The sequence below is a fragment of the Hippopotamus amphibius genome, chromosome 1 (assembly GCF_030028045.1).
Source record: "Hippopotamus amphibius kiboko isolate mHipAmp2 chromosome 1, mHipAmp2.hap2, whole genome shotgun sequence".
NCBI lineage: Eukaryota > Metazoa > Chordata > Mammalia > Artiodactyla > Hippopotamidae > Hippopotamus > Hippopotamus amphibius.
Window position 1 is genome coordinate 168335408 of NC_080186.1, and position 14453 is coordinate 168349860.

Consider the following 14453-nt stretch of genomic DNA (forward strand, 5'->3'; position numbering starts at 1 on the left):
GGGCACTTCTACTTCTGAGAGATAACTTTCCCCAACAAGGTTGTTCTTAGGAATATCCTACCTTTCTTACTACAAGCTCTGAGGGCCATCACTGGCCTCAGGTTCCTAATGTTTAGTCAGCTAGATATTGCAAAGCTTTCCCTATGTTGCACCTATGGGCTCCTTCCCCACCCTCTACACACATACTCCATTCATACCTGTGGTCACTTACTGCCAAGCCTTTTAAAGGAAATTTGGGACATAAATCCCCAAACCACCTGCAGTGGCTCCTATTTTCAGCCCACTGTTCTCAGGGTTGCTGTGATCTCTACTTTTGAATTGCCAAGGTTTTTGGTGCATAAATAATTGTCTATTTGATCATTTCAAGTTAGTGGAGGGCCAAATAAGGTTGTACACTATGGCCTCTCTGTAGATTTAATTCAAATTGAACAGGGGAAGGGTGTTGCTTGAGAGTCTGTATCACATGTTGAGTAGGCATAGTAGCCTGAAGCAATCCCCACATCATCCCAGCCCACCTGGACAGGTGGGCATTGCTTCAGGAAGTCCCACCCTCAAGGACGAGATGTTCAAAAGAAAGCTATGTTGTTTTTATAGGAAGATGAAAAGACCATTGTTAAACTTTCAGGATGAGCACTCAGCTTGTTTGTCCTGGCCCCAGGCTGCCCTCTGTCTGGGGCAGTCCTGTCCCTGGTACAATGTGCCAACAGCCCAGGAGTACTCGTGGACCAGCCCATGGGCAACAGAGGAACAACTCTTCTCAGGGCAAGAGCAAGGCAGCTCCTTGTGGGATGGACCTTCTGTGCTAGAAACTCAGGAGGCTGACCTATCAGAGTTGTTCCTTGCTGTAATATTTGGTTCTGAGGCAAAGATCCAAGCCCCACAAATTCAAATCCCTACTAATCTCTTATGGTCAGTTAGGGCCCTTCTATTTTTGTTTTTCTCTCTCTCTAACAGAATCGGAGAGTAATAAAGTTGACTATAACATATTTTAAAAGTACTGGTCTCTTAAAAAAAAAAAAAAAAGTACTGGTCTCTTATGCCAAAATGACAACTAGAGCCAAAGAACACAGATTACTAAAATCACTCATCTGAAGAGTCAGAAAATAACCTTTGAATAATCTTGTCTTTTGCCTTGAGAGACTGTCTGGTCACCAGCATCTTCTGTAATAAATTCGTTTAGCGAGAGGGTTGTGGAGACAGGGACAGAGGGTGTGATGAGAATGATGATGATGATTCTCATTCCAGAAACTTGCCCTGCTCTCAGACTGGTCAGGAAATCAGAATAGTACCTCACCTCTAACATACTGTCTCTCAAATTCTAGGGAAGTAAAAAAAAAATGCTTTCTCTCCCCCATGCACACCCATGCTTATAATTTGCACTGGTAAATCATAGCAGTCTTAGAGGTCATAAAAGGACAATAGTTTGGAGTGGTCTAACCAGAGCCATCTGGTCCAGCAAGGCCAAGATGTACTACCTGTCAGCCTCTACATCTGCATAACAGTTACAGCAAGATGAAGGTCCTTCTAGGAAACTTCCTAAGGCAGTGTGTCCACAGGACAGGGCAACCATGAGGGCTAGTCTAACCTGTGAACTCCAAAAAATGACCAAAGTAACTTTCATCGTACGTAAGCAGGTAGAGATCAAGCAGTTCAGTAAAACCAGTCACTGCTGGGAGATTTGATTTTGATATCATGAAACCAAGGCAAGACTAACTGATGAGAGAGAGAGACAGACAGACAAACCCAATAATGGGGAAAATCCCCTTTTCTCTTGCTTAAATATGGAAAAACCAAAGAAATGGGGAATCCCTCCCCAAAAATGGTATGGCTGGGACCTTTTCCCATTATTCTTAATCTGTTCTCTCACCTAAAATCTTCCCCATAGCCATACTGAGTGAAACAGGGGCCAGTATCTCAACACTTTGTTATTCCCACACTGAGGTGTCAAATTGGGTTGAAGGGTTGTGGGAGGAGAGAAAAGAACATTTTCTCTAACAACTAATTAAACAGAAGTAATTCTCTTGCCCTTCAAGACAAAGCAGATAAACAGTCACATCTTAGATGCTAATCATCACGTGATAGGGAAGCTTGAAGAAGTTATATTGGTTGAAGCCATAAGGAGAAAGAGATTTCCTAGAGGGAGAAAAGTGTCAGAAGAGCAAGGGGGCAGAGTTAAAAATAACAAAATCCAGCAGTACCATCTCCACAAACAACCACCACCACCAGTAACAGATAAGAGTGGGGACAGCCGAAGACGGGACTGGGTTTCCTGAGAATGCTGCTTTGTGGGACAGTGAGGACTCAAACCTCAGCACACAGGCCCACCCCCAACAAGGCAAACGGTCGCTAGGCTTTGAGGCCCCAGCCCGCTCCAGTGAGATCAGCAAGCCCACGCCAAGGTCAGCACCAGGCTCTAGGCTCCAGGCTGCTGGCCCGCAGCAGGGGGCTGTCTGGGATGGAGCCACACTCACCACCACAGCGGGACACACAGCACCCCCGGCACCGTCAGCGCCAGCAGCAGCATCCGCCAGTCTCTGATGAAGTAAGCAAACAGTGGCAGCAGCATGTAGCCAACTGCAAAAAATGTGCACACGCCTAACGTAGAGAATATAATACGAACTGACTTGCCAAGAATTTCCGTTCCTGTTCAAAACAAGGGAGGAGTATTAGCATTTTAACTCACTTTAATATTTACTTTTTACATCATTACCTGACAGTTAGAGTTCAAAGTATAACCACTTAGAAAAGGGAAAAGGTGTTGGCCCAGAGCAGGAGCAGTCAGGGTAGAGGAAGGTGGGACGTGACCCAAGGCTTACCACCTCATAGAAGGATGAGTTTTCATGAGGTTTTAAAGGTGCCACAGATTTAATTTTTTAAGGCTTTCTCATGTCATAGGAACATCATGCCCAGCCCTAAGAGGTAACCTCTTCTGAATATGCCACATTTCCAAAATAATAGCCCCAGGGTGAGGAGCAGAGAAGGTATCCCAGGAGATGTGGGGGCTCTTCTGAGGGTGTGTGGATCATGGGGCATTCAGCCTTTCCCACAATTCTCCACTGTAAATAAGCAGACACGGTCTCTCGGAAATGGTGGAGAGTTCACTTACTGAGTCGTGTTAGGACACCCTTAGCCCTCTTGAGCCCTGAGAAATGATAAAGAGGATCCAGCTAGCTCTGAAGGTGCACAGAGCGGGGCCCCAGCACCCAGGGCTGAATTCCGCTGCAGCCACACTGTGCCGAGGGATCAGCCCCAGGCGGTCATAGTCCCTACAGCCCACTGAAAGACAAGAAGAAGCTGCTTTTCTGGCCTGGCGGGCAGCAGCCCTGGGGCTGTCCACACATGGGGGATGTGGGGGGTGGGGGTGGAGGGGAGCTCACAGAGCTTTCCCAGAACACCACAAAGGTCCAAGACTGCTTGGCATCCGGCCCTGTTTTGGGAAAGGCTCCTGCTCTGCTCAGTGCCACAGTGGAATCACTCAGCCCCAGTTCTTCCAGAATGTTGCCTGCTCCGTGCAGCACTTGATTTGAGACAGAGAGTCTAACAACAAGTTCCTTCTGTTGTCACAAAGCTCCAGGCCCTTACCACAGAGTCCACGCTTGGTCCTCTGCCCCAGGGTGGAGATCTGGCCAATGGCAACAGCTCCATCTTTTGTTTGAGATCTGCCCACCACTACCGAGACGTAGCCCAGAAAATACAAAACAGACCACTCGAAGGTCATTCAGGCTTGGCTTTCAAGGGGGAGTTTTCTCAGTAGTGTTTATATGCCCTGAGCACAGGCTAAGGAATTAAGGGCTAATTCCAGAGAAGCAGTAAAGTTACTACTTCTGCTGCTTTCCCTTTCTCACCTCCTGCCTGTTCCTGTCCTCACCTCTCTTCTTCCTCACTCAGCATAACTGAAGATGTGCCTCAGTGGTTCCCCCTGAACAGCCATTTCTAAAAGCCAGGCTGATAGAAACGGCCAGTGTTGTGTACCTCTCACAACCTGGACTGCGGACCATAGCTGTAACCACCTGTAACCATTTCCAGGAATAGGGCCAGACTTCTTTCAGGATCATGAGTGCTCTTTCCAGATCTCTTCTTCCCTCATTAATGACCTTCCTGCCACTCCATATGAAGACTCACCATGCCGTGGTTTCTAAACACTTTGGCTGTGATTATTATGATGTGAGAATGAATAGGGGGTGCTTTATTCCTAAGCGGGGATTTAGAAGTAAAGCAGCAGAGTATGTGACTGTGGAAAAGGGAAAGTGCACAGGACCAAGTGAGAATCTTGCAGACTCATGAGGCCGAGGGAACTCCCTCACACTTCCATGACCCTTAGAAGAGAGAGAGAGAAGTTATACCACTGGATTCTTGGGTAATCTCCCTCTCTAAGCTTGGGTCTCAGGCCAGAACAGAGTTGTTCTAACTTCGCAGAGTACCCATGGGGGACAAAAGCTTCATAAATCCACTCCTCTGCCTTTCTGTGGAGCAACATGGATGGCACAAACCTGAATAGTTCCTTGTTAGCATGACTTCCTGCTCTCTGACTTTTAGACAATCACCCTACCTTGAACACCATCTTCATCATCTTCATAGCTAGCATTGTGTTGAGCTTTGAATCTTCACAACAATTATGTAAGAACTAATATTACTTCTCTTTTACACATCATCAGCCGAGACTTAAAGAGTTGAAGCAAATTTCCTAAATTCACACATATGTAATAAGTGGGACAGCCAGGATTTAAACCTTATCAGTTTGACCTATGGATACTGTCCAAAAAAAAAAATTACCTGGAAGCAAAGCCTTGGCCCTGTCAAGCAGTCCTTCAGCTGAGGTTCTAGTGGAGACATGTATGGGAGATGGGTGAGGCCATACCTGCCTTTTAGAAATTAGGATTTGCATTTTCCCCCCCTGGGCTGGTCTTTGAACTAACTAGAGGCCAACCAGCCCCTTCTGAGGGACACTGGGAGAGGAACCCTGTTTCCTGCAGACCTTTCACGGCTTGCACGTGCCCCAAATTCCATGTGTTCAGCTGGCAGTGAGATAGGTGACTGGTGACTTCTGGCTCTGCTGACTGGGGATCTTTGTCCTGGCCTCCTTTGCCCCTAGGTTTTTACTCCTAGGACAAAGCCCACTTGGTTTTGGTCTGGTTGGCCCTCTGAGTATCACTTGGGAATGAGACTCTGACATCTAAGCCAAAGAGGCGTGTCTTGGTCAGGAGTGTTTGCCCACTGCCTGTCACCCCCACCAGAATCTGAGCACTCTCTTCAAGAGGCAGTGACTCAGAGAGCCCCAGGCTTACTGCCATGTTGATCAGGGCCCTTCTGTGGTAGTTAGCCCAGGAACCACTAGATCCATTCCACCTGGAGGCAGGACCTCCCCCTCCATGAATGACCAACAGCGGTCTGCAGACCCCAGCTCAAGAAACAAGACTGTGGTACAGTTGCAGGATATGGGGTAGGACCCAGGAGCCTCTGGGTTAGGAGTGGCCTCCAACAGCCACGTGCAGAGTCTGGGCTCCTTGATGTTCATTTGTTACCAGCGTGACTTTGGTAAGTCCTGCTTCATGGAGTTATTATTATGGGGACAGAGATAATGTAGGTAAAGGGCCTAGTCAAGTGTCTGGCATGTCGTAGGTACTCAGGAAAAATTAATTCTTTTGTCCTGGCCAAACAGTTGAAATATGCCAGATGTCAGGGGAATGTTGGAAAATACAGTGCCTTTGACCAGGAGACCCAGTGGAAGATAGCGGAACCTCTCTTTGCTCCCTGGAAAATACTCAGAATTCTCATCAAAATAGCAGATATTCCCTTGCTTCCTCTCTCTCCTCTATAAACCTTCAGAGATCATTCTAGTTAAAAGTAACCTTTCCTATTTCTGCATATACCCAGAAAAGTTATCTGAGTTGCCCCCACACTCCGAGGCCCATGACCCACATTCTCTGTAACAACTGCATTGGCTGCCTCTGCCGACCACGTGTAAGCCCTTTGAGGACAGACAGGAGTGAGTCCTTCCTCCTCCCTGGGTCCCCCTGTTCTTCCCTTACACAGTGCAAACAAGGGCTGCCAGCAAATTTCTGCATCTTTTTAATGTACTTATATCCCATCTCATCCCTTGAAAGTTTTGAGGTAGCTTATAATTTGAATAAAATAAAATAATGGTAACATTAAAGTAAAACACAAAGACAGGTGAAAAGCTATGCCTTGAAGAAAAGAACAAAACTGTGCAACGGATCACTTTAGAAGACAGTCTAGCAGCTCCTTAAATGATAAAACATAAAATTCCCATATGACCCAGCAAGGCATATGCCCAAGAGAACCGAAAACATAGATACACAAAAAACTTGTACTCAAATGTTGATAGCAACATTCTTCAAATTGGTCAAAGAATGGAAACAACCCAGATGTCCATCAACTGATGAAGAGATGAACAAAATGTGGTATCTCCGTACAAGGGAATACTGACTGATGCTACAACACGGACCAACCTTGAAAAATTAAGTGAAGTCAGTCACAAAGGCCACATGTTATATGATTCCATTTATCAGAGATATCCATAATAGATAAATCCAGATTAGTGGTTGCCAGAGGCTGGGGAAAGAGGAGTTATGGGGGAGTGACTGCTAATGGGTTTCTTTTGTGGGTGATGAAAATGTTCTGGAATTGGGTAGAGTCGATGATTATACAACTTTGTGAATATACTAATAACCACTGAATTATACAGCTTAAAGGAGTTAACATTATGGTATGCAAACTATATCTCAATTTAAAAACTTTAAAAAACTCTGTGGCTGATAAAGCCTGCATAGTTGATACAGCCTGAGCTTCCTGGTAGCCAGAGTTATAAAGGAAGATGCCATTGGTCATGTACTTATTAAAAGGAAGAATACATTTAGACCTCAGAGGAGGAACTTTAAATTGTTCAGCATGCTGGAACAAATATTGCATCAGAGGTTGATGTTAGGAGTACTGGGAAAATACTGAATTAATGGATCAGTCAAGACAGGAGACAAAATAAATCCACGCAGCTAGTTATGAGAGATAAAGGCAGATGCTGCTGGTGTTTCACCCAGAGACTGTGGACAGGTCAAAGGTGTTACTTCTGGGAAACAGGAGGAGATAGTGAGGGGGAGCTGGACTGTGGGTAGGGCCAGTGTTCTTGGTCCTGAGTGGTCACTTCCTCCTGAACTAGCAGCATTCTGGCAGCTCCCTCACTTCCAGGTGTATCCACGTTCTGTTCCTCTAGCACTGTTCCTTCCTTCCCTTTTCTTGTCTTCTGTGACTCTGGCAGGCTTTATAATTATTAAAAAGCAGAGCAAGGAGATTTGTTTTTGCACCGTTTTGACAGTAGGAGTAATTCAGCTTCCTGAATTAATATGAAGACTCCTAAAATGGGAGATTATCATCACAGAGTCTTGCCAACCCTTCCCTAGAGCCAGAGGGCAAAAGTGAAGCCCCAGACAGAACACAGGCCAGATCCGAAACTTAGGTTTCTTTTAGTTAAACAAAATCCAGAATTTGACTATTTTAGTCCTGGAACACCAGAGAGCGCTGCTGCGCTGCCAGAAGCCAGCCACCACCGTGTCTCCCCACCCCACCCTATCCCAGGCTCCTACGAGGGAGTCTCGCTGCTCCAGGGAGCAGGCTGGTTTTCAGTGACACTCTGAAAAGTTCAGGCCTGAGAACCCAGTATAAGGAGTCTCATACCAGGGCTCAAAAGTCAGCAGTTTCCCGCAGAGCACAGTAAAGTGACACTATAGCCAGGGAGGCTCCCAGAGCACCCTACCACAGCCCTGGGCCAGGCTGACGGGGAGCCAGCCACACCCAGCGTCCCACCCACTGATTGCTGGCTTGTATACCTAGGCTCTGACTGATCTTACAGATCTTACTTTCCCCTTGGCCTTCTCACTCGTCTCAGGAGCAGGGAGGGAAGTTGGTTGCAGTGTCAGGGTCAGCTGGGCAGGGACTTTCTTGCAGGAGGCCTGGGGTGGGCTCTCCTGGCTTCATCCAGTCATACAGGGGAGACTTCATGGCTCCAGAAGACCCTTTACCCCTGGAGAGGTCTCAGTGCTGCCATTCAGCAGGAGCCGGGGAATGCCATGTGTGGCACAGATACCACCTGGCTCTTGATCCCAATGACAGGGCTTCTCTGGCTTCACTATGACCTTGTGCCCTTCCATTTCAGGTGGTTCTTTAGGTCCTCCTAAACAGTTCTGCTGGCCTCAGGCAGATTCCTCTGTTTAGTCTCTGGTATGTTCTGGCCCAAGCAAAGCAGCCCATTGGGCTTTCCAGGTATTGGGCAGTCATCAAAAGGAAGATGGAATATGTGGGGTTTAGACCATGAGAACAGCAAGCTCTGCTGTGTCCAAGAGCCCTGTGTCCTTGGGGCCATCAGGCATTAGGAGGTTGCAACTTCTGTCCTGAATTCCTTGAATCTCCTGTTCCTAACACCACTGGCTGGAAGCTTTCTGGGTCCTCTCCACAAATGACCTTCTTTAAGAAAATCTTGCTTCCCTCATTCCCCCTGCAGGGAGGAGAGAGGCCCCCTCATACTGGGGCCTGCTGAAGAGGATTCTTCTGCTGAGGCCATGTGGCTATAGCATACCCTCCCCTCCTCCCTCTTCAGACACCAAGCCTGGGCCTGTGGTAAGGGGCTCTTCACGAATGATTAAAGGAGTGGAATTTGAACAGTTCCATCTTGGCAACCTGACAGGGTATACGCATCCTCAATTAAGAGAACACAGGATCTTGAAAGCCAACGAGTCATCCAGAATCTTAATAGTGACCAGAATCATCCTACTAGAATCAGACTTTTGAGGCAAGAAGAATCATTAGGCTTACATTAAAGGGGCACTATTGGTAATTATGCTGTGACAGTAGGGACAAACTGGGACAGCCTACAAGGATATATGATCACACTAGAGATTATGGGAATTGGTGTCTGTTGTCCCAGAGGTGCCCCCATCTCCCCTTCTCTCACCTGCTCAGAGGGAGCAGGTGGGCTCAGAGAGCCTGCTGGGGACTTCACTCTGTGAGAGTGGATGACCCTTATCAACCTGCCCAGAGCTCACCCTGCTGCCTCCCAGGAAAAGCTGGTGAAGGCCCTGGGGGCCTCCTTGTGACCTTTAGCTTGGGAGTCCCCGTCATGCAGCCTGGTATTCCAGAAGCAAGGCTGCTGTTAGGAGATAGGACTCCTCTCAGCAATGAGGCCCATCCTGCATGCAGCTGATATGCTCTGGGGGTGGGCTCTGACTTAGGTGTGAGGCCAGATCTGCCCAGTGATAGCTGGCTGGCACTGGAATCCTGTCTGGCACGTGCCTCCTCCACCTGTGTACTGGCCACACCAACTACCCTAAGTCCCTCCATGGGCCATGCCCAGCTGCCAGGAACACCCTTTAACCCTGGCCCAGGCAGAAGTCTTGTACTTTCATAGCTCAGATCAAAGACATCCCTAGGCTGTCTCTCCCTCAAGATCCCCTCTTCTGTGCCTCTCCCAAGCCCTGTGCTCCTGAAATGTGTCTCAGTGATTATATAGCTAATTCTTACCAGCTGCAGCTCTTATTCATTGTCACATTTCAGGGCCCAGCACAGAGCTGGATCCCTGTGAGTGCCTGCCTTGCCTGTGGCCCATCAAAGAACCTGTGGCTACCGCCCCTTCCCCAGCACATATATCCCCGAGGCTGATCACGTTTCGGAAGCACAGCCCATGAGGTGCTTCCTTCTGTGCTGAGTAAGAGCACTCCCTGTGCCCTCTTCAGTGGCCCCTCTTCCCAGGCCTCTCAGAGGGTTGTAAGGAGGAGCCCTGCAGGTCAGAAGCCATTCCTACCTAGTATGAAGGCCACCACATAGTTGGAGATCTGGCCCATGCCAACGATGGCAAATAACACAGTGAACATCTCCCAGTTGATGGAAAAAATCTGCAGGAAGCTGAAGCCAGTCTGCACAGCCATGGTTGCGAAGAGGATGATCTTTCTGCCAAACCTGTAGAGTACAGCACAGTATAAGACATGGCCCCGTGCAGGTTGCAGCAGCACTGTAATCAGGGCATGTGAAAACCCTGAGTCAGGCATTGCAGACTTTGTTTTTCTCAGGGCTGTGACAGGCTTTTCTCTGTCACATCCTCGCAGGTTCTTCCTTGGTGAGGCCTCAGGCATCCATCTGCCCAGGAGGTAACTTTTGAGATTCTGAGCCTCCTGTGGAGGCACCATATCTCAAAAGCACAGAGCAGCTTATGCAAGGACCACATGGAAATCTGTTCTTTACAATGAGTCATGGGTAGAAGCTGCCACCACATTTCTGGAATGTAAGTACAGTACAGATTGCAGATATATCTACTATCAGCAACATGAGAATTCTGTCAATCCAGAATGAGGAGTCTCTCTATGGCAGTGGTCTCCAACCTTGGCTGCGCTTGGAATCAGGAGAGCTTTAAAAAATACTGGTGCCAGCACCTGCCTTCCGAGTTGCTTATCATCTGGATGTACACAGTTGGATGCAGTTTTGGTATTGGGACTTAAAAGTATTTCCCAGGTGACTCTACTGTGCATCCCAAATTGGGAACCACTGCTCTATGGAAAGTGTAGCTTCCAGCAACGTCCATTAATGACACTATAATTTGCTTGTCTTAATTTCACTTTCTGATAGTGTTCAATGGCTAGAGAGGAACACAGGTGTGAGCAGAACAGTCTCCCACCCCATCTTCCAAACTCAGTTCTCAGTCTGTTGGGTCTGGGGTCCCATTGGGCTTCATGACTGGGGGAGGGACAGCCACTCCTCTGGGAAGCCTTCCCTAACACCACCATTGAGTACTCCCACCTTCCTGCTCTGGTCCCCACAGAGCATTCAGTGGCCAGTGTGGGCACATCTCCCAGAGCTGCGATGCTGTCTCCTCCTGACTGCATGCTCCAGGAGGCCCAGAACCAGCCTGGGTCAGCCCTGTGGCCCCATTGTTCAGCCAGGGGCCTGACCCAAAGCACAGGTGGGTGCACAGTTAGGGAAGGGTACTCACCAGAGTCTGACCCTGACACTGGCTGATGGCTGGTTGTGGATAGATCACATAGCATCCAAGAGCTAGGGTGGGGTGGGGAGGCAGTGGTGATGCAGCAGTGTGTATTTTTGAGGGGTTTGGTGATATGAGGGCTCTACTTTTCATTGGGTCCCTGCAAGGGGCTGAGGGCAGAGGACAGAGGAGACATCGTGGTTCCTCCTATCACATACTTGGTGGCCTAAGGGGCCTCCCTTTCTCTGGGTGGAAATACCCTAAATTCAGTCCAACCCCAAGACAAGCAGTGAATTGACAATCACCTTTCCTCTCTCCCAGCATCCTTACCTGTCTGACAGCTGCCCAGATGCAAAGGAACCAAAGAGCACGCCTACGAAGAACAGGGAGGTGGTAAGGGGTGTCTTCCAATCATCCTCACACACCAGATGCCACTGCCAGGGAAGAACAGGAAGTGTGAACCCAACCCTCCAAGCAGGCCAGCCCCAGCCCAGCTCTGGGGGCATATCAGCATGGCAGCCAGGCAGGCTCTCCTCCCCTGTGCCAGGCTCTCGCTTTTATGCAAAGGGCATAGGCCTCACAGCCCTGGGGTTGGCTCCTGACTCTACCATTACTGGGGCAAGTCACTGTCCTGCCTGAGGCTCACCCTCCTCTTCTGAAAGGGAGGATAATACCTCTGGCCCTGCTTACATGGTGTATTGAGAAGTGAGCTGAGGCATGGCTTTGACTGGCAACCCCTCAACTGTGAAGCAGTATGAAACAAAGATGTCATTTCTGCTTCAGAAGGCATCCCAGCATGGAGGGAAGCTGTTTGAAATGCCCACAGGGCAGGGTAGAGGGCATGGTCAGTTGATCCAGGTGTAAAAACTTCCTCTACTTTGTTGAAAATTCCCCGGGGGCCCGTGACAGTATTTTCTAAGCAGAATCCTCCAGAGAACCCTGTGCTCCCTGGCCCACTTATACCATAGGACACGCTTAGGGCTTGATCCAGGGCCCCACTGTGCTGGGGTGGGGTTCCCACCCCTCTCCAGTGCTCCTTATCTCCCCTCTACACTCCTCCACTCTCCTTCCCATGCAGTCCTCTCCGAAGGGTGGTCCCTCCTATTCCCCAGGGCCCAGGGGCTGTTGTAGCCCTAACAAGTCCCTGCTCGTGGACCCATAGAATGAAAGTTTCAAGCTAGAGTTTCAGTTCCTATCTCTTAAGTCAATTCAGCAAAATCTCAAAGGGAGGTTGCAAAATTTTCAAAGTGTGTTCAGTGAGCTTTCATTAATTAAAAAAGAAGCAGGTGCCAGCAAGTTTTACGGGGCTGTGGGTCAGGGGGTTGCTGTGTGTGGCAAGATGATCCAGTCTATAGGAAAAAACCCTTGCCTCCCACCCAATCCCAGCCCCACTTAGCAGTGGTGCTGCTCCCATGACATCCCCAAAGCAATTTATTTCTTAATTCCCACAGCTTCCCTGAAATAGATTTAAAAATGAATTCGCATGTTTATATCATACCCCATCTGCAGCAGAGAGAGGTGTTTAAAAGGATACATACAAGAGAAATGCCTACAAGAAAGAGCTAAAGGAATCTGTGCAAATGAAAATCTCAGAGGGAGCAGGGGTTACAAAATAACCAAGCCTGACCTCTGGCTGTCCTGCCCAAATGCCTGTCTGCTTGCCAGGGAAGCCCTGAAATCTGGCTTTGAATATCCCAGCAGCTCAGCTCTCAGGATCATAGTATGTAAAGTGATAAACTCATTCTGCAAAAGCTAAGTTTTTCTGAGTACTGAGACCTGAGAGAAGCCTCTCCCATGTACTTCCTTCCACAAAGGGGCCACTCTGTGATGTTGAGGATAATGTCCTTGAGAACACCCACATCCTGGAGACAATAGCAAGATTCATGAGACTGCCTCTCTTTGTGCTCACAATGCTGGTTATGGGCAGGGTGCCCAAGCACAGCTCTGCAGAAGAAAAACAATGTGGACCAGAAACTCTGCTCTCTGCCCCTCAGGCACAAGTGAGGATAAGTCTGAAACCATACCCAGAGTAGGGTTGCTTCAACTGGGGTACATGAGTGGGCTTCGGGGGAAAGGGCACAAACCCTCCAAAACTGTATGGCCAGATTCATGTGCCCTGCCAGGTCGCGGGTCAGAAGGGGTAGATAGGACATGTACCTTAATTAATGGCCATCCACTTCTAAATATCACTCGCCAAAGTGTCAGAAAAGATCTTGGGATCTGCCCCAACACACAGAGAGATTAGTGATTGAGACCCCAAAACCTCATGATGTAGAGTATAACCCATTTTGCAGAAGAGTAAAATTAGGCTCTGAGACTGGAGTTTGCCTAAAGTCATAGCAAGTAAATACCAACTTGGGCCTCAGAACTTAACCTTGTACCCATGTCCTGCTTTGGACAAGAACTCCAAAGGCCAGACAAAATGAATTTATTACATACCACCCCCCATACTTCTTAAAGGAATGTGACTCCAGGACTAGGGGCAGAAGACCTCCACCACAGCCTTTAGCCTTGGACAGAGCTGAGAAAATCCCAAGTTTGGTAGGGGTATTAACATGTCCATTATCAACCATTATCATTCCATCTGCAGTCAAGCAGAGACGCTCTTCCAAAGATAATGTGTTCTCCTTTGTGGTTTTTAAAATATTTTTCTGTTAGGACATTGCCTTTGGGCAGGATAGATAGGACTTAGAGACAGAAAGGAAAGAGGAAGGCTGTTAGATGTGGAGCCAGGCATTGTATGAGCAAAGATAGTAAATAGGACTGGCTACCTAATTTGCAGGCCCAGTGCAACCTGAAAATGCAGAACCCCTTGTTCAAAAATGATTAAGAATTTCAAGACATCAGTAGCAGAGCATCAAAACCAAGTGTGGGGTCCTGTGTGACTGCACGTGTTGATGCCCATGAAGCTGGCCCTGGTAGTGGGTCAAGCCTGGTCTCTTTGGGGAATGGAGCAAGGAAAGGAGTTCTAAGTTGGGTGCTGAGAAAGGCGAGGTGAGGGCCAGCTCCCCATCACTCTCCTACTGGAGGCCATGAGGCCATGGTTCTAGGTCTCCCCTTCCCTCCCTGAAGAGGGGTCCAAGAAGCCCTGTCAGCATCACACAGCACAGAAGGTGTCCGTGTGCCATCTGCCCCAGGCCCTTGGAGGGTGCTATCTTTTTTAGAGATCCTGCTTGCACCTGGCTGGAGAAGGCAGCTGGACCTCATGGCTACTTACGGTTGGTTCCAAGACCCAGTTCTCTTTTGGGGAGTTACTGTACCCAAAGAGTCTTTTTGAAAGCTGCAAGGGGCCTGGCAATAGGACACAAGATTGCCAGATAAAGTTTTGGCTGCAGCTCATGGGACTGGCATCCAATAAATCAGCTGGCAGCCTGGCCGGGGTGGGGGGGGTGGGGAATGACATTTTTCCATGGAGCTATTCTTGAGGAGGCCAGGTCCTGCCTGCCCCAACCCCTTGGGGTTTTTAGAGGTG

General features: G+C 48.5%; 1 protein-coding gene and 1 long non-coding RNA gene across 6 annotated transcripts in view; one reads left to right on the forward strand and one right to left on the reverse strand.

Moving 5' to 3' along the window:
* The window catches only part of LOC130853523 (uncharacterized), a 65709-nt gene that overhangs the window by 41366 nt on the left and 9890 nt on the right, over window positions 1–14453 (forward strand). Inside the window, exons 4-5 of one of the 4 annotated variants that reach the window (XR_009053792.1) lie at window positions 10110–10285; window positions 11303–11379. The exons of 2 other annotated variants lie outside the window; for them this stretch is intronic. This is a non-coding gene — a long non-coding RNA (uncharacterized LOC130853523). Of the gene's footprint in view, window positions 1–10109; window positions 10286–11302; window positions 11380–14453 lie in introns of those variants that run through there. One more of the 4 variants, XR_009053798.1, reaches the window with a different exon arrangement.
* Window positions 1–14453, reverse strand: part of SLC22A4 (solute carrier family 22 member 4) — a 42806-nt gene that overhangs the window by 15714 nt on the left and 12639 nt on the right. For both annotated transcript variants that reach the window (XM_057735453.1, XM_057735444.1), the window contains exons 2-4: window positions 11312–11415; window positions 9809–9963; window positions 2472–2643 (exon numbers count right to left, since the gene is read on the reverse strand). In XM_057735453.1, the coding sequence (XP_057591436.1) occupies window positions 2472–2643; window positions 9809–9963; window positions 11312–11415 (431 nt within the window). The remainder of the gene's footprint in view (window positions 1–2471; window positions 2644–9808; window positions 9964–11311; window positions 11416–14453) is intronic.